At 44.4% G+C, this 24,703-nt stretch overlaps 1 protein-coding gene across 12 annotated transcripts in view; it reads right to left on the bottom strand.

The window, feature by feature from the left end:
* kif1b (kinesin family member 1B) overlaps positions 1-24,703 on the bottom strand; it is a 93,002-nt gene that overhangs the window by 30,997 nt on the left and 37,302 nt on the right. For 5 of the 12 annotated variants that reach the window (XM_088617027.1, XM_088617032.1, XM_088617026.1 and 2 more), the window contains 10 exons: positions 24,057-24,098; positions 21,252-21,463; positions 16,379-16,458; positions 15,775-15,850; positions 13,787-13,866; positions 13,035-13,141; positions 12,671-12,754; positions 11,972-12,152; positions 11,040-11,112; positions 495-591 (listed from right to left, as the gene is read on the bottom strand). In XM_088617027.1, coding sequence (XP_088473153.1) covers positions 495-591; positions 11,040-11,112; positions 11,972-12,152; positions 12,671-12,754; positions 13,035-13,141; positions 13,787-13,866; positions 15,775-15,850; positions 16,379-16,458; positions 21,252-21,463; positions 24,057-24,098 — 1,032 coding nt within the window. The remainder of the gene's footprint in view (positions 1-494; positions 592-11,039; positions 11,113-11,971; positions 12,153-12,670; positions 12,755-13,034; positions 13,142-13,786; positions 13,867-15,774; positions 15,851-16,378; positions 16,459-21,251; positions 21,464-24,056; positions 24,099-24,703) is intronic. The other 7 variants (XM_088617035.1, XM_088617030.1, XM_088617034.1 and 4 more) reach the window with 2 other exon arrangements.

Here is a 24,703-nt window from a genome sequence, read left to right on the forward strand (position 1 = left end):
CCCACCCCCACAGGAAGCACCCTGGCCCAGCTGGCACATCATCAATATTTACAGGCGTCAATTAGAGCATGACACACTTGCCCTATACATATATGCTAATCTGTCCAAGATACCACAAGGTTTTTTAACAAACGAAAGTCCAAACTACAGGGAAGCGCTTTGCAATACAAGAGCAGGAGGTGCATCGTTATGCAAAGGGTCCTGGGAGTCAAGAACAACCTACTCAGCCATGTGATTGAAGTCAAGAGCCTGGCCTCTTTCAAGAACTGCCAATCAGGACAGGAGGCACTGCTTTACACAAAGGGTGGTGGGAGCGTGGAGAAAGCCGCCCAACCATGCTGGTGAAGTTGATAGCCTGGCTTTCTTTCAAGAAATACCCGGATGAAATCCTTCAATCATTCACTAGCACCAAAATAGCCTCCTCTAGTTTGAGACCTTTGTTTTGTTCCTCCTCACATGTTGGCCTCCTGCTCGTTACAGGCGCCGGCAGTTACCTTCCTCCTCCTCCTCCTCCTCTTCCTCGGGCGTCTCGGCGGCCAGGGAGCGGGTCTCCACCTGCTTCTGCAGTGCCTGCAGTTTGCTCTCGTACACCTGTCGATGACACAGAACACACGTGTAGAGAGAACAGAGGGCAGCGCAGCAGGAGGACGGCCCAGTTCCAGGGAAACAACATAAAAGATCAACCGCAGTTGCGTTATTTTATAGTCCTTCTAGATCAGGAAGATTCGATAAAAACAAAACAAACAAAAAACAAACAAACTAGCAAATCACGAAGCATCTGAATGTTGCGCTACAAAAGCGGAACAGGATCCTTGCTGAGCAGTTTGTTTCAGTCACTGGAGGAACTTCCCTCCTCTGCAGTAGATGCTCTCCTGCTGAAATATGTTATTTTGATTCAACCCCCTCCTCCACCCCATTTCCATCTTCTCCAGGAGACCATACAACCAACACCGTCCATACGTCTTTCAACACCAATTTCATCCCCAGGAGAGGGAGAGAAAAAATACCACACCAGGGGCTGGAACTGGTTTTTAATATCACGGTGCTCTGATTAGCACATGACAGGACACCTTTAGAATTACACCCCACTTGGAAAATGTTTGTGGCCAGATAGTGGCATCTCCACTTGTGTCTGTCTCTTTGGCGGAGCAGGCTCTACCCTTTCACACTGGAAAGAAAGGTTCTTGTAGGAGAGCACCTACTGTACTCAGTGGGGTCACCATTTAAATCTCTTGAGTCTCCAGTGCCTCTGCACTCTGACCATGATGTCTTGTAAAATGCTGAGCATGCTCTATTGCGGCACATAAAGGATGAAAAAAGTCTTGATTATTTTTAACGAAAGCACTCCAAAACTCCGTATTCTGTATCCTAACCATAAAATGGAGTTTTCCAGGATGTATTAGAGAAAGTGAAGATTCTTCCTGATGAACTCTTCTGCCGTGTTAGAAAATCTGACCATAGCTATCTCATCGTTTCCCTGTGTCCTCCTGGGCTCCACAGAGGTGGCTAGCTAAATAAACAGAGGAGCGGCCAATTACTGCTCCAGAAAAGGGGATAAAACGGAGATCACAGTAAAGTCTGAACAGTTAAAACACATGACAGGCTCCAAGATCCTCCCCTGTTGGGAATCTGCACTGCAGAAGGCATGTCCTCACGGGGGATGGGTCCTCTCTGACAGAACTCCTTGTTCACAGACAGCACTATCTCATGTTTGGATGCAGCATTCTTCATACAGCAGACTATAATGAACATGGGGGCTATGCTGCTTGTTGCCATCTGAAAACACCGCTGTGTTTAAAGCATGGGGAATTTAAGGACCATCAGGGATGGCGATTTTTTTTTAATTAGCAACAGCGAAAAATCAGAGATGGGTGGAATTCTAAATAACTCATTTTCACATTCAATAACATTTCAAACGAAAGCCTCTATTTTTAGATGAGTGTTGTATTCGGAAAAAATATTTTTTACCTTAAATGTTTTATTTTTTCGATTAAACAGACCTTTCTGGAGACAGGTCTACAGATTCAACATTTTGAACTTAAAACACTCCTTACACCACCTGCGGTACGTACTGTATATTTAGTGGCAAATGAGCTCTGTCCTGTATTTACATGCTGACAGTTTACAGAGGTAAGTGTTGAGAGCTCATGGCTTTGCTCATGGATTCACTTCACAGATTTTTCCCTATGAATAAAATGTTCTGTTCTTTTTCAGTGTTCAGTGGAGACGCTGCATCCAGAACACCGAGATGCAACACAGATCACAGATAGCATACATGACATGTAGCCAAGACTCAGATTTCACTATATTCACTAAATATATTTTGTTCTACTATTTGCCGTAAACAGATGTTGTTTCCCCATCTGCTCTGCAGCAATCAAGCCGCATTGTTCAACATCTGACTGGTGCCTCTCTAAGAGCTCACAAACAAAACACCTCAACTTGCTAAATAAGGCATTTGTTTTTTCAATGGAAGAGCTTCAGTGCATTCATGGTGCAACAACCTTCAAAAAAATCTGAGCACTTATGATCCATCATGATCCATAAGCATCATCTTACATTCAACTGAAATGTCATTTTGTATTATTGCATCATTACCATGCGATTTATTGTGGACCACAGATGTTTCACTTATGGACAGGAATTCCTTACAAGCTTAATCTACTTCCTTTGACAGCATACAGTAACACAAAACTGTCACTGAACAGAGTGGTGTTAATGTCATTCTAACTCTTATCTGAAATATTTTGTAATATTCTAGCATATGTATCATTATTTTTTTTTAACCATGGATAAAGTTCTGAATTCTATCCTGACCCTAGGTCCTGGAAACGTTTTCCCCCACAAAAGCATGTGATGCCATACTGTTGCACGAGTGTCTGTAGCTTTGCTTGGATCGGGGGGTTTTATCTGTGAACAGGACTCAGGAAGGGCACTGAGTCAGGGTTGTAGCAGCACCTCTCTGTAAGGCAGAAACAAACCAAGCAGCCGCCTGAAGCAAGCTGCAGAGTACAGTGTGTTTGAACAATCCTCCTATTCCGAAAAAAAGAACTCTAAACACTGTCAGACAGACAGGAAAGGCTTGATCTTTGAGCAACGGCAATTTTGGGAAGAAAGTGTGATTAGTGCATAAGCAAGCATGAGGCAAAATGTGATAAAATACTTGCCAGTTTTATTTCACTTGGTACTCAGTTAAGAACAGAAACAAACAGATGAGACTCATAAAATAGCAGAGCCCTAGTTAACAACCATGTTGTCTTCTGCCACAGAATACTCGATTGACTCCCAAACGGCCAGGACAGCGCGATGGAAGAGTTTTTGGAAGCACTTGATCGTTCCACAAAATTTTCTTTTTGTAGATAACAAATGTACAACATTGAACAAAGATGTACAATGAAGACCTGTTTCTTCACATACATATAAAAAAAACATGAACATTGCCTATATCTGATTTTATACAGAGGGTTTCAAACTGCGCTTGGTTAAGCTGTTAGCACCATAACATATAGTATATGGGAAAATAACAGTATGCTTGAGTAGTAGAGGTATATTAAAGGCATAGTAGATAGTAGGAAACAAATTGAAAATGCATGCAGATAGGTGCTAGAATAAGCATTTTGCATGATAAAGAACCAATAAGATAAATTATCTGAAAGGCACAGGTGGGCATGAACTTCAAATGGGTTATTGCTATTTGGTTTGCAAATGGCACTGAACACTGGTGCAAATATTAAAATTGAATCTCTCTGCCTTGAATTCACATCGTGTAGATCAATAAAAATACGACACTGACATGAAATCCTTTGCTTTTAGCTCCAATAATACTTTTAAGCAATATAAAAATATAAGCGCCAAAAATGCATTAAGGACCACTCCTCATACAAAATTCTAAACGGAACTCTTTAGCTTAAAAAATGCTTAAAACATTCTGGTTCAAGACTGAAGGCACATAGGAGACCTGGCAACACCTAATGTTCAAATCTTCTCTCAAATCAAACAGACGTACAATTTGGCAGGATAAAGAAATGAGTTGTTATAGTTCTGAGAAAAATTAGTAAAACAGGCTTAGTTGTAATGAAAGGCTTAGATGTAATGAATTAGAGAAGCTTTAAAACTAATAAAAACTTTTAAGAAGTACATACAATCTTCCTTTTTTTGGAGTTTTTAGAATGGCTGCCTAGTAACTATGGCAACCTCATGCTCAGTGTCCTTTCCTGGAAAGTTTCACTTTATCGGCTATCTGGGACGACAGATTCCTAGACAGCCGAACTGGAGTCATATCTGAGCCGAGGTTCAGAGAGCCCTGGCAGTGTTATCACACTGTATGGGACCACAGCTACTGTCGCCCTGGCAACTGCAGGCCTTCTCGATCTGGAGAGCTGAGCTCTTCCAGGTTTCTCAAAGGCTTTGGCAAAGTGATGCAGGAGCAAACACAACAAAGGTGTCAAATTAGGCCAGAGGGCCAGCTTTTGAATCCTTCAATGACAAAGGCCTCAACTGAGTGCCCAGACACAAGCAATCAGTCACAAGCAGAAGAAGCCTTACTCAGGTACTCCAAACACACTTCACAGAGATCCAAGGCTCCATTATCACCGTGTATCATTTTCTCACCTGCGGAAGACGCACAGACTAATTACGGCCCCCTAAACTCGTGACTCACTGAACAGCTTTCTGTGCAACCTCCTATTCTTGATCTCAGTGTTCACCTCCACTAAGCCAACAGCTGTTTGGCTCAGGATCTTGGGTTTCCAAAATCCACAACCAACAAAAACTAAAAAGGCAGACCAAGGGTCGCAGAACAGACCACTTCTCACAGACTCGTGCACACCGGGGAAGAACCATTTCGAAAATAATTTACATTTTCACACGATGCGTCCGCGTTTGTGGCCTGCAACACAGCAAAGGCCCGGTATAAATTCTTATTAATACAATGTTCGGTTCTTCCAGAATTTCTCCATAGTAATAAGCTGAATTTTTTTTCCAGTTTTTGTCCTATCGCCGGTCATCAGGTTGTTTTTAGTCAGCATCTTATTTATCATTTGCTGCCCCTAATGTTCCTTGGCGACTCGTGCAACATCGCTCATCTCTCCTGGAGGGTAGCTCAGAGGCGAGGACAGGCTTCTGTATTTTCTTCTATTGATTACTACATCGCCTTACTCGTTGGCAGCTAAAAACTGACCCTAATAAGCTGCAACATCTTTAAAAGTCAGTGGCCAGAATTTCGAACTTAAACAAAATCTTGTGATTATTCTCATTCCACACTTAGCATCCCCACCCAAGAAGCAGGTTTAAAATTCTGCTTCTCAATGCTTAAGGTTCTGAATGGATCAGAACCAGACTACATCCACAATCATCTTTTCCTATATACTCCTCCATGTTGTGGACTCTGGACTCCAGCAAGGTCCTAAACTAAGAGGTGATCTTTTGGCACCCAGAGAGTGGAAAGATCTTACAAAAAGGCAACAGAGACAGCGACACAGTCAGCCCCTTTAAAACTCAACAGCAGGGCTTTTGGTTGTGGCTTTTTATTGTTTGGAGTTTTTGATGCTGCTTGTTTTTTTATCAAGGTCTTGCAGAGCACTATGGGATTGCTTTGACAGGAATCGGACTATATGTAAAATGATTTCAATGGAGTTCTCAACATTCCTGAGGCACTCACTGAAACTGACAGGACGCGCACCAGACAGGGAGCATCCCTGCTGTTAGATGCCTAATATTTTAATATTCCAGCTGAACATAATTGCAAAATACCACACTGAAAAGTATAAGAAAGAAAAAGAACAGAAAATAAATTGACTCGAGCCTCTTTTCAAGTGCCTTTATCCAGCTGAAGAAGTGGGACGTTGTTTTCTCTTCTTCGTTTCTACTTTGCGGTGATGACCTAACCTCGGCTCATTCAGCACATTCATTCACACAGCTCCCCAATCCAACCTCATGAGTGCAGAATTATGTTAAAGTCCAATCAGCACCTGAAAACTGCCCGTTCTGCACTGACCCAGGCTCCCCAACAGGATCTCCCAGCCCTCTCTGGCACTTGGGCACTTTCCCTCCGACCTTTTGACAACATACAGAAGCCAATCCGAGTATTTGTGCGAGGTTTCGTATGCTTTCATTTCTATTTTAAACCCTAATCCAGACAGCCACATTTGGAAAACAAAATGTCCGATTACTTCAAGACATCTATTTCCTTCAGAAAATACCAGATTGTGGCGAATGCCTGAGGCACTGACTGTCTCTCAAATTGAATACATCCTCCTGCCTGTTAGAACCGGGGTCGCCAAACCCGGTTCTGGGGATCCCCACCCACTGGCCTTTACTCAGCTCAGCTCTTTACTTCATGAAATCCTTAATTCAAGTAACAAGCTCCTCGAGAGGAACGTTTCCTCTAATCAAAGGTTGGAGAACTTACTGTATGAAGTTACTTATGAAACAAAGACCTGTAGTGAAAACGTAACCTCCACTTCATTTAGGAGTGGAGACCAATTAAAGAGTGCAGATTCATTTGCTATTATTAGGTCAATTAAGTACTCAATTATACAACCAAGAGCTCAGCTGATAACCAGCAGGTGGGGTGCCCATTAAATGAACACTTGTATACCACAGCTGTTCTTTTCCACTCCCCTAAACTTCACGTCTCAAAAGGAAATGTGGAGCCTTAAACATATATCTTGGTACTGACAAATTAATTTGAGAAATAAATGAATGAAGCCTTTCCGTTTGATCAGTTCAGCATGCATAGAAATTCAACTTACACTGGGATTGGGTCTGCATGGGACAAGTGTGCTTCCTCAACGCATGTGTACAAATATGTTTTCACCATCAGGTCTAAAAGCTATGAGCGCCATAGATCTGGAAGATGCTGTTTTCAGAAAGAACCCAATTTAAAAAGCTGACATTCCACATGATCTCTGAAGTTACGAACACCGTCAGCGTTAGCAGAACCGATGGGAAGATGAGGTTTAGGCTGCGCTAGCAAGCAAATTGTGCTTCTTAAATGCAAAGTTCAAATCCGCACCGACCATCGACAGTCACGCGCCGCTCAAGTGCAAGGCAGAAGTCGCGGCAGTGGAGTCCGAGAGGGAAGCGGCGCTGCCTGGCGGGGCCCGCCCTGCCCGCGCGGTCACACCGTCGTTTCCCGGCCCGCCTTGAGGTTGGGCGCGGACAGCTGCCGGCGCATGCGGGGGGGCGCAGTGAAGCTGCTGTAAGGGCCGGGCCTGTCAGTCTGAGCGCAGTGCCGCGGCCCCCCGAGACCCGCGTCTCCGTAAGGGCCGGCGTAATAGCAGGGCAGAGGCCGCGGCGGCGGCGGGGGCTGATAGTAGCGGGGCTGCGGGAAAGCCGGGAGAGGCGGCGTCTGGAGCCCCTCGGACTGCAGGGACTCCGCGGAGCCGGACGCTTGGCGGTGCAGGCCGCGCGGCTGGCCGCCGTTCAGGGAATTGCTACGCCACCGGCCCGGCGGCTGCGGGCTCTTGTAGCCGGGCCTGTGCCCCTGGCCCGCACCCGGCTCCTTCGCCCTCCCGTGCGGAGCGGAGCCCGGGTGGGGGGCGCCGTTCGGGGCCTGCTCCCTCGCCTCCTCCTCCGGCGCGGGCTCCTTGGGCACCTTGAGCTCGATGACCTCCTCGTCGGTGATGATGATGTGCGTGCCGGGGCTCCAGGAGCTGCGGTGCTTGGGGTTGCTCTTGAAGGGGAAGCGGAGCTTGCGGTCCTCCGGCGGGATGAACCGGTGCGGCCCGCTCTGCCGGCGCAGCTGCTTGGAGATCTCCTGCTGCTGCAGGTTCTTGAGGCGCACCTGCTCCTGCCTCATCCAGCGCATCCGCCCGCGGCGGAAGGAGGGGTCGTCCCCCATGAGCTGGGACACGCGCTCCTCCTCCTCCCCCTCCTCCTCCTCCTCCCCCTCCTCGCCCCGGCCGCGGCGCTCCTGGTTCTGCTCGTTGAGGCGCGCCGTGCTGGCGCTGGCGCTGGCGGCGGAGGGGGGCGGCCGCTCCTGGGGCTGCTCCTGGGCGCCGATCATGGGCAGGACCCGCTCCATCTTCAGCATCTTGTTCCTCAGGGCCCGGATTTCTTCGTCCTTCATGTTGTTCTGCTTCTTCACCTCCTGCAGGATGTCCTCCAGCTTGTCGATGTGGACCCTGAGGTCGTCGACGTCGGTCACCCCCCCCCGGCCGTTGGCCATGACGTCCTCGATCCGCTCGTCCCCCACGCCCACGGTATCCCACACGTCGCGGGCCACGGCGCGCCAGGAGTCGCGCTCGTTGGGGTCTTTCTTCCCATACATGCTGCAGAGCTCCTTCATCTTCACGATGGCCAGGGCTTCGATCTCCTGCCTGCAGTGGCGGAAGTCATTGAGGGCCACCTCGTAGCAGATCTCCTTCACGGCCTGGATCTTGAGATCCGAGATGGTGACCCACTTGGAGTCCTTGGTGATGCGCCTGCGCTGGGGGATCTGGTACATTTTAACGGGCTCGCGCTTTTTGCCGCTGCTGGGGAGTCCACACTTTTTGACAATGGTTTGCAGCTTGCTGGGAGGCAGCTTCTCCCTCAGGGAGGTTATTAGTCTCCAGCTCTCTTCGCAAGACCTCTTGTCTGAATCATCCCCACTATCAGAATCTCCGTCCTTAAAAAAACAACAGAAAGGAAAACCCCCAAAAAAATGCCCCAACAAAAAAAGAAAAATTACAATGGGAAACCAAAAACGTCAAAAATGGCTTGAAAAATCAAATCAAGAACATATGCAAGACAGGAACCACTAATGCATTACGGATAAAATGAACAATTTTGACATAGAGTACCATGTCCAGGGCTCAGACTTTTTTTGGGTGGCAATTTATTCATCATTTCAGTAAAACAGAATTAAAATTGTAAAATTAAAAGTGTCTGACATTTTCATTTCCTGAGTCAATCACATTATTTGACTAATTTTTTTAATTTTCCTCAGGAAACATAGCAGACCAGAAAAACAAACTATCTTCAGCTCGTTCCTTCTAGTTATGAATACTTAAGGTCATTCTTTCAAGGACAAAGGGCAGGGTACACCTTTGTGAAAAATAAGTGGTATATCTATAACCATAATTAATATTAATTAACATTCATAACTGAAACATTGTGGTCCCTTGTTTTGCATATTCTGGGCAAAAAGTAAAAGCGAAGCATGACCTTGACGATTTGAAATAATAAAAAGTTCAGGTGAAAAATGAAACAGGAAAAAAATCCTTTGATTTTTTTTTAAGTTTATCCTCCTCTTAATGTTTTTTTTTTTAAAGCTGCACCCCCAAAACATGCTACAAAAACATGCAGAAAGGTGGACGCCTTCCCCATTTGAAGTCCATGGCAGGAAGAAGACACGAGTGGTTTAGACTCAGCTAGTGTTAGGAGCAGGTTAGTAGCACAAGAGCACTATACACAGGGTTAACAACAGCCAGAAGACAGTCTGAAAAGTGGTTAGGAAGCTGGTTAAGACTGTCGCTAAGGTGAACATTACTTCAGAGATAATGCAGTTTCTCATTCTTATCAAAAATGCACACAGCACATAGAATATAAAATTTAGAAAAAACAACAATGAAAAAACGGGTGACCAGATAGTTACGGAAAGGTCATGAGTGTAACTTAACTCAGTACACAAAATGTTTAGAAACTTCACAGCCCACTTCTTCATAACCATTTCAACAGCATAGCCCTCTTCCTCTGATATCACACTCACGTTACGTGTTACACAAAAATGAAAAACTAAGTCAAGAGACTAAAACAATGAGAAACCACATTGTCACTAGGCTTGAAACAAAGGTGATCTATTTTAAGCCTCTCGGCATTCCAATGCATTGCTTTCATAGCCAACTGCATTGTGGAGCTAAAACATCCCGAGAAAGTAAAACAGAATGAAAAAGTAAAACACAAAATACCGAAGCCAAGTACTTCCTAAATGCTGACCAGCTCAACAACATTTAGTCTGTATGTATTCTAAAGAATCTCTACTTATTAATGAAACTGTTAAACAAACGCACAACGATAGTACAATGATTGGTATTAGATATAAAAAAACCAAGCAAAAATAGCATACTGGAGATAAAAAGATATACAGTCGTAAGGATGAACAGAACTGAATATTATGCAGCTTAACTGAAATATTAACTAAAGCCAAACAGTGGTGTTTAAAAGAAAACAGAATCTCAATGAGTATCTGTAAGTCAAACAAGGAGTCAGTCTAATTAAATCAAGTAGCTGAGCACATAGTTAATTTCCTTATTGGGTTTATCATTTTGTAATGAAACTTGCAATGTTAAATACACAATATATATACTGTATAGTAAACCTGTATTCGCTGTACAAATAAAAATCAATACTTTCTCAGCCTCTCATTTGCAAAGTTCAATATAAATCTGAGGAGAAAGATCAGGAAAAATGGATCAGGATTTCAGATTCTTTCTAAAACACAACAAACTATAAACTGAAGGCAAACCAACACTGACAGAGGCAGAGAAAACACAGCTGCCTGTCTTCTGTGCGTTTCAGTCCTTTCAGTACAGATTCCCATGCAAGAAGACAGGAATTGAAACATGCACTTGATCACAAAAGGAGTGTCAGGAGTTTACAGACCAGTCCATGACAAGAGCCAGAGTGCAGAATTAGTGATCAAATGTTTATCAGAGCAAGCATCACAAAACAACAACTCCCAACTGGTTGACAACTTTAAAAAAAAGACATCTTCCTCCAAAATGAGGAAAACAGTTTTCATGGTAGAATGATCAGGGACTTAATTCTTAGAGAAGAATAAAGCAGGTGACTCTAAAAGAAGATTTGTGCTTCATCACATGATGTTTTTAAAAGAAAAGTCAATGGGTAATTGAGGTTATATTTGAACCTTAAATCTGTGTTCATTTTTTTATTCCCTGCACTGAAGCAGAGACACACACGTTGATTAGCTATCACAGATTGCACAAGATATGAGCTATAAAGTTACAATTTCAAACCTTTAGGACCATCTTAAAAAAACAGGCACACCACTTCCATTTTTCTAAAGTGAATATAAATAGCAGGTGTACACTTACCAATCTCTGCTGTTCAAGCAGCTGATCTGCTTCTTCTTTCTCTTTTTTGTACAGGATCTCCATTTCCGTAAGTCTGAGAAAACAAAAGCATTGATGATGTCTGTGCATTTTTTTTGCTTTAAAATTCATGCAGTTTTCTACATAGCAGAACTGCGATTGACAAAAAAAAGAAAAATTAGCACTTAGCATTCAGATACTGTGAGAAATAACTTCTTAAAAGAGACAGGAGAATTCAGAGGATTTTATAAGTGAATGATTACACAAAGATCAACAGTAATTATACAAAAATATACTTTTTGGTAGGGTTAAATACTTTCAGTTTTGTTCAGCTTCATTTCCGAACATCTTGAAAATGGGTGAGGTGTACCTGGTACTACAAAGTACCCATGAAAAGGAGCTCAATTTCTTTAGTCATGAATACAGAAGACTATAAGAGGATTTGACACAGGTGCTTAACATTCTGAATAACACTCAGACTGGACTGCTTCAGGAGTGAAAAGCAAGCAAGGACAAGAGATCACAAATGAAAAGTAAGAGGGTGTGCAACTTGGACTATAAAACAGGAGGCACTTCTGCGCATCGGGGGGTCTGGAACATGTTGCCCAGCCACAGACACATCTGGAAGGAATCCTTAGCTTAATAAACTATTACCAACCAACTGAGCAAGACTGAACAAGGCGAGATCTAATGGCCTTCTCCTCAAATGTACCTGTTATACTCTTACTATTTCTGCAGACATTTTACTCTGGAAACAACTTTATTGTAACAGCACGTGACCCTAAAATGGCTCGTATTTCATCAGATGCTACTGATCTTTCTTTGAAAGCTTGTTGCTTGGATAATTGGCCATATTTAATAAAGTTAGACAACAGGGGGATGGATGGACCCATTGAGTCCCTCCCAGAAATCCTGCCAGGACAAGGCTCCTGTACCTTTTCTCCATCTCCTGCTTCATGTCGATGCCCTGCTTCTCCAGCAGCTCCCTCTGGGCGAAGGTCCAGTCCACGGGCTCCGAGGGCGTCTCGGCGGACGGAGTCTTCTCCCTCTCGGCACGCGCCTGCTCCGGGTGGTTGAACCGGAACACATGGTTCTTTCCCATGATGATCCGGTTACCTAACAGGACAAACAGGTAGATGGGGTTAGCGCTTTATACGATACTCTCCACTGGGGGGAAGGAGACACCCTGCAGTGCTGAAAAACCCAACAAGAACAGTCTATCCGGATCTCAAGGATGCTACGTTGGTAACGGACACAAAGGCTTGGACACTCAAGTCTCGAATAGGCTGGTCATTCAGACTTGAGGGAAGCCCTTCCGATGTCGAGATAAGCCAAGTTATTACTGGACCAGCCTCAGGACAATCACCCGCATGATTTAATTTAGATTTAACATTTGATTTGCCACCCAAATCAAAATCTGCCTGCAGCCAACCAGCTCGGTTGTTTGAGCTTTCTCTGCGCGTTCTGAATGCCATCAGAGATCAGGAATAGTCGGTAACCTTCACAATCCTCCTTTCGAGCCTGCAGCTTGTCGCTGGGAATGGCTGCACTCTGCCACTAGCAAAATTCCCCCACTTTAGAACGGAGGAGCCTCTCCAGCACCTGCCGAAGCAACGGGACTCTTAACAACGTACCTGAGCGCAACTGCACTGCCGAACTGACTCGCTTCCCGTTGACATAGGTCTCCGACCCCTCGCAGGGCTCCAGCAGCACAATCACTGGAGCAGAAAAAGACCGCAGAGGGTATGCGTAAGCAGATCATCAGGTACAATTAGGACACTGGTGTGTGGGGTGTCCACTGGGGTCAAACCCAGAGATCCCTTGGACTTGAACCTGAGCTCTTGCTGCAGGTGAACAGAATGTCTGACGGACTCAGGGCTCCAGCTCTGCCCATGAGGCTGCGAGTTCAGCAGCTCTGAGTGGCTTTAATGAGATGCACCAAAGGGCCACCGTCACGGGCTCCATCATGAAGTGGGGAAGGCAGAAATGTGGCCTCACCATCCCCATTCGAATTCCGCTCGCTCCGGAAGATGCAGTGCTCCTCTTTGATGTGGGCGCCACTCAGGACAATGTCCTGACGTCTCTCTGCATCTGCCTGGCCGACCCTGAAAGAGCAAGAGAGATTTTTTTTTTTACAAAGATGACTTTTTTTTACAAAGAGGGTAGTACTTTTGTTCCTTCTGCTGCCTTATTATTTTTAATTAAAGACAAACCAAGCTTTTTTGAGGTTAATTTCTCTGGTAGTGTTTAAGAAACTCTGAGAGTGCTTCCAGGATTAGACACCAGGCTTTAGATGGTAGTTACCCATTACCTAGTTAAAATACGATACATTTCAGGGTAACGAGAGAAATCTGCAAAAGCTAATTATGCCATCTTCATTAAGAAAAAACTCAATTATAAGGGGCTAATGTTTTTTTTTAAAGCAATGGGATATTGCACTTGGTTAATACCATGTAGTTTCTGAAAGACAAATATGAAAACAAACATGGGGTATCAGCGGCAGACAAGTATGTTTCCTAACCGGCTAGCAAAAGCATTACTGGGTGACCTCTCCAGCTCTGAAAAACAAACTACAGATGACGCAAAACACCCACAAGTGTTGCCACTACTCTGAACTGCACATTCCTATTTTGCTACCAATGCAATTACCAGCAAGTGAATGAAATGAAAATCGTTCAAGCCTCAGAAGGGATCACTGAATTAGGTCAGAGATTCAGCATTGTTGTTTAACCCGTCCTGAATCTTTTTACCTTGTAATTCCATCTTTGATATAATAAAGCAGGCATTCAGACATCAGAGGGTCTTCATTCAAGTTAACCAGGTGCGGCGTCTGTAAAAAACAAGGAGACAAACCCCACAGACACGCTCAGCACAGTTTTGTTAAGACGCAAAGAAAAAAAGAAAAAATAAATCTCTACACGATACGCTCCTCTATGCACAAGGACAAACATACACTCAGCAGAGCTATTCTTTACTCGCGGAGCATTCCAAACTCCTGTGAGATCAGACTGGAACACACCAGGTTTTCATTCGATCCTGAATCAGAAGACCGACAGTGACGTCTGCATTCTAGCTGGAGAGGTTTAAGAAGCCAAGTGGCTACAGTACATGACTACAATATGCTGCACACTGCTTGTACTGAATTATTAGGTTTTCAGGTCCAAAACTCAGCCACCAATCTCAAATGCTACATCTTCTGATTCCAGGTCTCCTGATCCCAGGTTTAATCTTGGCGGCTATTTGTACTAGATCACCAGATCTACCTCTACACGGCTCCTTTCTTTTTTTGATGGCATTTTGCACAAACCTTTTTAGGGGAAAATACCCCATTAGAGTCAGCGAACAGATCACACGGCCTCTCTGAGAAAATCTGATCGACAGACAAGTGGCCAGCACAGCGAGAGGAGAAAGAACGGACAGGTGAAACGGCGCAGTTGACAAACACAAAGGGGAAGAAATGAGTTGAATGGAAAAAAAAAGGAGGAGAAATGTTAGTAATAAAAGTCATTGAATTCATGAGCTGGATAAATTAAGCACTTGTTTCCATGTGCTCGCACATCTGTTTCCGAGCTGGGCTTGCCATGTGTCAACAGAAAACACAGCTGTAACCACTGCAGCTCTGACAAACAGCACCATTTACACTAATAAATGGAGCCTGGACACTATATCTAACTACAGCATTTCACTACCTTTTACTGGGGTCATACAGAAAGTGAACCACAGTGCAGCTGAGGAGTCTGGGCCAGCCAACGTGGAAATGAATTTGGTGCTGTGAGTTTAGCACCTTCAATCACTGCAATCGCTAATCTGTTCTGGAGTCTCTCGGGCTTGGTTCAACAGAAGAGGGAGAGATCGCAGATGTAGGGTGCACTAATCCACCCTTTCCTGCTCAGACCTTTTTCTCGATAAGCTGCTTTTCTACACACTTAATCAGCTTGGCCGCGAGTAGGCCAGGGCTCACAGACTCCGGTACAACTCGTATATAATACCCTCCTACTGTAACGGGCGGACTTCACTGCGATACTAAGATTGCACACACTGCCTGCCAGGAACAGAAACAGCACTAGGTGGCGCTGTACGCTATTGAAGTTGTAACTGCACTTACACCTGAATGTACAATGAGAGTAACCCAATGTTACCAAAATCTACAAGATAACATCATCACCATTTTATTATAAACGATAAGCATTTTGCACATACTATAAGCTATACTAACAACCTCAGTTTAGGGTGGCCTATGTGAAGGAGCAAATTGAGATATCGCTGCAGGCTCCTATGTACACTCATACAGAACAATAAGTCTGTTGCTGCCGCTCATGCAAAACTCATGAATTCAATGTTTCCACGAACCTTGTTAGTTGGAAAAGAATCAAAATCCTCACCAAACAAGGAAGATGGCCGTTGAGGGCAAATCTGAACTCAAGGTTATAAGAAAATAAGAGAAAGAGCACAGAAAACAATAAGGGGCAAAACGGAGAGAAAAATGACGAAAGTGAAGATGTAGAAGGCCGAGAAAAAAAGCAAAAATCTTACATTTAAATTCAGGCCTGGCCTTTCCACGTTTAAAGTCACAAAGTACACACAAATTTTTACATTCGGATTTCCTGTCGATGGTTTCAGACCGGTGGAAAAGGCTGGAGCTGCTTGGAAAGGCAGGAAATTGGAATTCTGCAGCTTGGCGGTGCTGTCTGAACCCACCCGCCTTTCCCAAAGGGTCCGAAGGACCTCTCGGCTTTACCTTTTTGGGCGAGAAGACCCCCAGTGTCCCACCATCCTCGCGTATGGCCACGCCCATCTCCGCCAGGAGTGCCTCCCTGGATCGGAACAGCGCAGACAAGGTAAGCAAGAGAAAACATAACCAGCACACAGACCCCCCAGGTTCTCTCCCCCTCTGGCCCTGGAAATAACGTCAGAAACACTGCTGTACTGTACGCTCTATTCTGAGAGGCACTTCAAGCTCTCCCGAATGCTTTAAAACGCAGATGAAAAGAAAACTGCAATTCACCCTCAAAACTCTTTGATGAGCCATGTGGTCCTCAGACATTTTCAGACAATAAAAAAAGCAATAAAAACACAATTTCTAAAATATCTTTTAAGGGGCGGGACATCTCTTGCAAAGGGAGCACGTTCCTGCCAGCCTTTATTATTATTCTTGGCTGAGGTAAAGGGATGCAGCCTGTGATTGGTGACTTTCACTGGCGGTAGATGACAGTGCGACAGCGAGCTCTCGCTCCACGTGCGCAGTGCACACTTCCAGCAGGAGAGAGCCTCTCACAGCGCCCATGACAGACACCCCTGCCTGAGTGCCTCGTGACTCCCGGCTGCAGCCGAGGTGAGCTGACCTTTCCATCCGGATGGCTTCCGTTTTCCTCAGTTTCTCCTCCCAGGTCTCATTGAGCTCTGCAATGATCTTCTCCGATTCCTGGTGGGGGAGGGGGAAACATGAGACACTGCCACAGGGACACCCAGGAGAGATCGCCAGGACAGAGCTATTTCCGCCATGGGCAGACAATTAAATGATGTCATCTTATTGGCAATTTCAAAACGAAAACATTGAAGGCGCACAAAAATTATAATTATTAGTCATGTATCATTTTTACTACGACTAACAAAGGAAGCATAGCGTAGCATGGTGGGCAAGTCTATGATCTCAGAACTGCTGGCTTGTGGGTTTGAGTCCCCACTGTTGTAGTTGAGTGAGGTACTGTACCCCAGTTACACCAGTCCCCCCCCAGCTGTGTAAGTGTGATGAGTTGCTGTGGCTCAGATACGGAAATTACCAAAAACAAAATAAATGAAGGTTTATAATAGCTAAAACTATTTTTTTAAGTATGTTTTGAGCAAATATCTTCAGAGATCGCCCAATAGGACACTATAAACCTTGTGCTAAGAAAAAAGGCAATCAGGGCAATTAAGGGATTGAGTCACCATAACTGTAGTTAAAAACAAGTAGTGCAGCGCAATTTGAAGATTTGTGGAAAACGCAAGGGGGTTAGGTCTCCAAAGTGCGTCTTCACTAACAAAAGGCGGTTGTTGGCTCTTTGCTGAGGGGAGAATCTCTGCTGGTTACAACCAGCTGCTTGTTTGCGCCGCACAAATCACACTGGCTGAAAGCTCTTATTAAATCCGATCACGCTGGAAAGCCGCCCCTGCTGAAATGATTAATATCGTTCAGAAAATACTCGATGACGTAAGGTTAAATCCGAAATCTGAAAGCTGCCACAGTTGCGCATGGAACACATTTGTCATGCCGGCTTTGTCGGGGGAACACTTTCAACCTCGGAGCCTCCCAAAACTGATGTCTATATTAAATTTTTTAAAAAAAAGGATAAAAGGAACTCTCACTACATTCATAGAAAATTAATCTACTAAGAAGGTGTGCTCTACTCCGTCTCAGTGTCTGCCAGCGCCTCTGTGCTACAGCCCACGGCCAACACCAGCGAGGCTCCAGTCTCCTGAATCCCAAATCGGTACGCAATTCCTTCGAGACTTCCCGATTATTCCCCCCCACCCCACCCCGACTTGTGAGAGTTGCCAAGAGATGAGGCCACCTGTCTCCACACCGTAGCCCTCCCAGGTGGTCATTTCTGAAGTGTCAGTCGCACCTCTCCGGCTGCATAGAGGGCATGGCGGCTCATCAGCAAAGACTTAAAGGGGGGCTGGAGCGCTATCTTCATATTTCGGGGTTAGAAAGGATCAGCACCGATGAGCGCAGTTCAAACCACAGCGGAAGTAAAATGCACCACAGTAACTTGTGTTTCCATCCCATTTCCATCAAAAGACAGAGGCAACAAAACATCCCGCGACGTGACATTGCAAACAAGCAGGCTTGTGAATACATCTCTTTGAATCCAGCAGAATCATTGCTCTCGATTTCCAGACTGTTTTTAACGATAAAAGGGACTTCTCAACTCTGCTTGCAGATCACGTTGGAAGTTCTTCTGCAGTGAACTGTCTGCTGCACAACCTGTGCTTACATTAGTCACTGCAGGGACTAGCGAGCAGGAGCGGCCTTATCACGTCACAGGTCGTGAGAACTCTTGCTCTCACCTATGGCAAGACCAGGGGTTTGCAACAACCTGTTCACGATTTTGTGCTTAATTCACAATTTGTCATATTCTTCTATGTTGTCAATTAATTTGTTACCGAGATTTAATAACCAGCCTAAGAAATTGGGACTGCAGTATTCCCTCTAACACCAGCCATCCTGTTGTAGAAGGAGACACTGTGGGCTCGCTACTGTTCACTCAGAGCCCTGATCTGAGCAGCAATCAGAAAAGCAACACGTCCATGTTCCTTATGTTCCAGTGCCATTATTCCTCTTAAAGTTTCTATTTCATTTTCTTTTTTCTATACATATTTGATTAAAGATGCCACATACTGTAGCTTGCGGCAGTAGTCTCTTTTAAACGCAAGTGACTTCTCAAAACACAATCTAGGCCATGAGACCTCTTTAAAAGATGCATTAATAAGGATGTGTGCCCGCTTACATGAGCATTCTGAGAAACGTTTGCATATTCCTCCTGCATTACACAGAGGTCAGTTGTGCCTGATATTTTGCCTGGCAAATAAAAGGAAATGATAAATGGTTGGTTGATATTTTTTTAAACTAAAATGGGCATGTTTCTTGATAAGGCTGCTGACGTAAAACACTGCTCCGGCTTTCAGGTTTAAGAGACTTAAAAGAGAAAAGAAGTTCCCAGCAGTTTTTCCCAGATGGGTTCATTTTTTAAGGACAATTCTTGTATGCTAGGGGAAAATGACGCAGTGTTTTTTTCTTCTTCTGATGAACGCAAAGGATTTGTTGAACCTTTGATGGTCTGTTAGAAACCGCATTTGAAATTCAAGGGCACCCTGTAATCCAGCAAGCGCAGAGAAGAACAGAGGTATTCAATCACTTCTTGCACCTTCTAGGTCAAGACCATGAAAGGGTCTGAAAAAGCTGAATGCATAAGGCAAGGCTCTGTCGGCATAAGAAACAATCTGAAGTCCAAATAAAAAATTCAATGCGCGTTGCGTTTTCTGGCGTCATGGACACAAAGACCTGTTCTATTTTGGTCTCAATTCTACCTTAGACCGGCTTTTGCGTTGTCTTGTAGGGCAATGATGTCACTGTATGACAGATTGTGTGTCGGCGATCGCAGAGACGGCACCAGCGTCTCCATGGCAACTGCGGCTCTTAATGGCCAGAAGACGCCGTGTGCTCTGCACTGAGCGGTTTCTCGCTGCTAACAAGCTACAGTGTGAGCGAGAGGGCGAGAGAGAGAGAGAGAGGGGGAGAGAGTGGTACAGTCTTCTGTTTCCAGCCAACACCCAGCAGTCCTCCACAATAGGCAGACTGCTTTCACAGCACATGTCCGTTTTACAGCCGACTCCCCAGACAGAAAGGGTCGCCATGCTTGTTCTGGATAACTGCCCTTTTGTGAGCATCCTGACCCGGGGTCGTTGATAACCCAGGTGACAACCCAGGCGGACAGGACAGATTTGACTACTCCTTGTTCTTTTTAAAATTGGTCTTTAATGAAGTGCACTCTGTTTGATCATGTATACCGAAATACATTTCCATATGGGAAATTAAAAAAAGCTTACTCTCTATGCCTCTTATATATTTTTTCTTTGGTACATTAAGAATAATGAAATTCCTTTAATGTACTGCTCACTGCACCATTTACGAGTCCACATGGTCAAAAAACAATATTTATATGTGTTATAATAGTTTAGTGTTTTCTAAAGAACTGAAATTCTTACTCCTATCAGCTTCATGCACTGAAGAGCAACATGCATCATTGGGTGACTTGATTTTCCCCATTTTTGAGCTGAGAAGAAGTTTGTTTCTATGGCCCATTTTTACCCTCCTGACTGCTGAAATGAGGAACGATTTTGAACAGTCAAGATGGGTGGTTAAAAAAAAATGCATGCCAAAATGATCAGTTGTCTTGTAGTAAACAAAGCCAATTCAGTTCGGCACTGTGAGCCTGCACTGAGCACTGGATCACCATGATGACGGCGCACTCTAGTCATCAGCTGTCAAAGCTATAGAGGAAACGCATCGGAATACACAGTACCAACAAGTTTACTTCATTTGCAGTGCATGAGTACAGATACGACATGAATGCATTGCTAACAAAAAAAAAAGGTGGTTATCTCGACATCAGCTCGTACCGAGGGAGAGATGGCACACATTTCTCTTCCCGGAGGTTACCATGGTGATCAACTGCACTGCGCCCCCTAATTGCAGTATGGCTGTTTTCCGGTTTGATACGTGTGAAACTCACAGCACTTTACCTGTGACTGAAACTCCTGTCGAGGTTGTCATAGTAACAAGATCGTGCTTAGATTGCGGGCGCCACAGGACACGCGGCGCGTTACCGGAGTAAACGGATTCTGTTCCGCAGGGCTCAATCAGAACTTCACCAAGCACAAACACGGATCAGTTCTTCCCGTAGAAACCATGCATACGGGACCTGGGTCTTGATTGATTTTGGTCCCTACTGTGGGGTCTTGAGACATTAAACAGACCAATTAGGGGTGCTTTCAATAGTCTGTTCACAAGCCGATTTTCCAGGACCATTAATCAAGACAAGCTCCTGGCCAAAGTTTCCCCTCATTACACGATTTCTAATGACAGAATTAGAGTAGTTTTAATTACCGACTAAAGCACTCTATTCAGTGTAACTACAAAATTATTGGCTGGAAGGGAGGCAATGCATCTCAGTGCGATTCTGTGCTTCACTCCATCACCTTCGCCAGTAGGAATAAAGAGAAGCTGACCGGTGTCCAAGCATAATCACCGGATCAGCCTTTCCCTTGCGCTGTACTACGGAGAGTGCCTTCACTTCATGCAGAATTTCAAACACAAGCTATTTTCAGTTGCACACTTTGTTAAAACCTCTTTTTTGGCCTCCAATTCTCATCCATCCAGCCACTCGCTGCTGCATCCAAGATAGCGCTGTGGGGGAGTCGCGGCCTATCCCAGCAAGCAACGGGAGCAAGGCAGGGTACACCCTGGGTGAGATGCCAGTCCGTCACAGGGCACACAAAAATCCCAACACAGGCGAACAAACTCCACATAGAAAGCACGACAGGAATTGAATCTAAGGCCCCAGTGCCACGAGGCAGCAATGATAACCATGCCACCCCGTTACCTTTTATGAATTAAAAAAAAAAAATCGATGGGAAAACACCAACACTAAAAGCAGCTGCCACGTCCGTTACCTTGAGCCTCTCGATGGCCTCCTCTCCTCCTGGCGTGGACATGATGCGCTCCTGAATGCTGGAGACAGACTGCAGGCCTGTCTGACTGCTGAGAGAGCTGGAGGATGGGGAGGCTGTCAGGGAACCGATGGGCGCTGTGGAGAAATGGCCAGGTCGTTGATTCTCAGAGGCTAGTAAGTACCTATGCTTATTGTTGTGTATATCTTTCAGGTCTGAGCGACAGAGGAAGTGGTGTTGGGGAAAAAAAAAAGAAAAAAAAAGGCAGAGACAGAGAGAAAGGAGAGAAAGAGAAGGAGGAAAGACTGGTATAAGACACACAAGACGTGAATTTAAAGGATACAAGAGACAAACCAGCAAAAACAGTTAGTCACAGAGGAGGCAGTTTTCAGGCCAAAACGTCAGCAAAAACTACAGCATCTGATATTCTGTTGGTTCTTTTTTTACATGTTTCACTGATATTAAATGTCCTCAATAATCAATACTATGAGGACAATGTGTGGCCAACCTTTGTTAAATGTCTAAAGACTAAGCTGGGAGTATTAGTGATGAATCGCTACATGTGCATATACAGTAGGTACACTCCATATTTCTCCTTTCAACAGTAAATCTACTCCTCCTCAGCATGACAGTCTTATTGCCAGTGGAGGGAGGAGTGCAGTTGGGCATTTGCTCACCGGGGACACTGGGTCAGAGTGCCCATACAGAACGGTTGGCACCTCTTAGAGGAGACTGGGAGCTCACAGCTTCTCAGCTAAATCACAGGGTAGATCTGGCACAGGTGGGGTTACCCTGGCGGACTCGATCCTTGGGGTGACTTGGCCAACTGCGGCCACTATTAGGGGGATCCCTGCCACCGTCGAGGGGTGACAGAGCCCCCCTGTTTGAACACCCGGTCTACAGAAATCAACAAGCCGCAGAAATATATACGAGTAAGAAATTCCGCTCACTACTTTGTCTTTTGTCTTGGTAAGACAAATAAACCCTCCCACATAATCACTGTTTTGGTTCTGAAAGGCGACTTGCAGCCCGGAGCTCAAAGTAATCAGTCTGCTGAGAGTCTACAGTGGAGGGCCATGTGACTGCTGTTATGCTACTATGAAAATCAGCAAAGCATTGACTAAATTAACAACACAATCCACAATACCTATAGCTATGTGGTGGTTGTGCAGCCTGACAAACAAATAACTGTATTCTTTATAAAGCCTATATACATCTCCTGCAGTCTCAGTATTTGCACATGCTGTACATTAGCATTTAGAATGGTTAGCTTTCGCATTAAACACAAATCAGATTCTTAGAAACGATGCACTGGGACTTCTACACCAACTAGAATATCTGGAAAGGGCTTGAAAACTGCCAACACTATACAGGAAATCTTGAACTGGGCAAAGGAGGGGCAAACAGTCCAGGGATCAGAGGGCCAGGCAGAGAAGGGTTGAGCATGCTGCAAGGTTAGATTTTTTTTTTTTGCTTTTACTGATTAAGCAAGGTCTATTCAAATGACACGTCACCATGAATCCTAATATCTCCCTCATTTAGATCCTTAAGCACGGCCTTGTCACTGGGACGCCAAGGAAAATGAGCATTACTCGGGGGCGAATCCACGTGGCTCTGGAGGATGCTTGTGGAACCACTCAGTGGATCGTGAAGCACCAAGGAAAGCCTGTCTAGAGGGGCTCCTTCACGCAGCCAAACACAAGCTAATCAGACCCACATTACAGAATAGACCTTCCATGTTCAGAGCATGGATCTGCTGCAAGGGCAAGGGTCCAGCTGTGGCTGAGCTCTGGCAAACAGCTGCTTTGCTTTTGTTTTCATGCAAGCGATTTATGCAATGTTAGGCTGTAGGCACTGAAAATAATGATCCACACAATATATAAAATTAGTTTGTTTTTTTACTTTGAAGCACTCCAGAAATTAGCGCTTATGAGTGGATATCAAGAATTCCCAGACAGATGTTAAATGGCATGTTAGATCTAGTTTGTTATGTTTAGATTTTATGCAGCTTTAGTGCAATAGACAGGGATTATTATAGAACATGGGAGAAGGGAGAGAGAAAAGCAAGATATACACACAATTGTGAGGCTCCACTGATATTTTTAGAACTCACACTAATTAGAATGGGAGAAAAGAAAACTAGAACACAGCACTATTCAGGCACAGTAAAGTAATCAACTAAAATTCACAGCTAAAACCACTTTACTCTCTTAAGAGCTACAAAGAAATGCATCTTTCAGCTTGCAGCTGGCTGTTTCAATATGAGAATGTAAGTTTGTAACATCACAAATAATTGCAATATTAATGTAACACTTCAATAGCTCAGCACCGAGGAAAGCAACATGGAGGCTGTCGACAACTGCTGTTGGAGAGGGAGAAGAAACCACAAATTTGATCCTGCAGTGATTCTGAGTAGTCTACTATTGCTATCGATACATTAATAATGGATCCACATTTTTTCATGGACATTTTATATTTGGGGAAGGAGGGGGTTTCCGAATACATTTTTTGTCTCATTGTACGGATTTGTTTCTTTGGTACAGTATTTATCAAATAAAAGCTCTATATCATATTTTAACCAGCACAGATATTCTGATGTATGCGATATACATGTGAAACATTTTTCTTCATAATATTTCATTTGTCTGGGACTCCTTGCCAAGGCTTTGAAAGCTTTTAGATTTGCCTGAGACATGCAGGGCCAAGCAAGGGGCTTTCGCAGGGGGCAAGAGTGCTCAGTGAGCCACTAGGAGAGAGGGAAACAGTGGGAAAGAGAGAGAGAGGAAGTACCACCACACTTATACACACATTTGCTCCCACTTCCTGGATAATCATCGCCCATCGGATCAACTGAAGGGAAGCAGGAGAACACGAAAAGGGTCAAAGGTCAGAGGTCAGGCCAACAAACTGACAGGGTGTTGGAGGTTATTGATTACATAGAGAAAAGGCTGAATGGACCAAGAGAACACATGGATGGAGTGAAGTGTTTCTTCCCCTACAAAAAAAGACCTGATTGCAAAATACTGAATGTGAAGAACTTCAGTCACTAATTATTGCATGCTATTAAAATACGAAATGTATTAAGGTCCAAAGAAAATAATATCATGTGCTTGCTCAAAACCAAGATCATAGTCCTTAATTTCATCCTGCATTTAACACTGTACTTCACACCTGGTGAACGGAATGATTTTTTCCACTTTTCAAAAAGGTTTTAAAAACATCAATCTACTATATTTATTATACAATATTGAAAAGGACAGACGACTTCCGTGAGAGCTATAAAATGCTTAAATGCCACGGTGCTTCCTGGATTTAATGGAACACCTGTGCCAAAACACATTTATTTTTCTTTTCATCATGATACCAGATTGCGCACACATTCAATATCCAGCCTCTGAGAGCTGATAGTGACTCGTGGAGTACTGTACAGTGCAGTGCATAGAAACTTTAAAAGC

Source organism: Lepisosteus platostomus, chromosome 23, assembly GCF_059453375.1.
Source record: "Lepisosteus platostomus isolate fLepPlt1 chromosome 23, fLepPlt1.hap1, whole genome shotgun sequence".
NCBI lineage: Eukaryota > Metazoa > Chordata > Actinopteri > Semionotiformes > Lepisosteidae > Lepisosteus > Lepisosteus platostomus.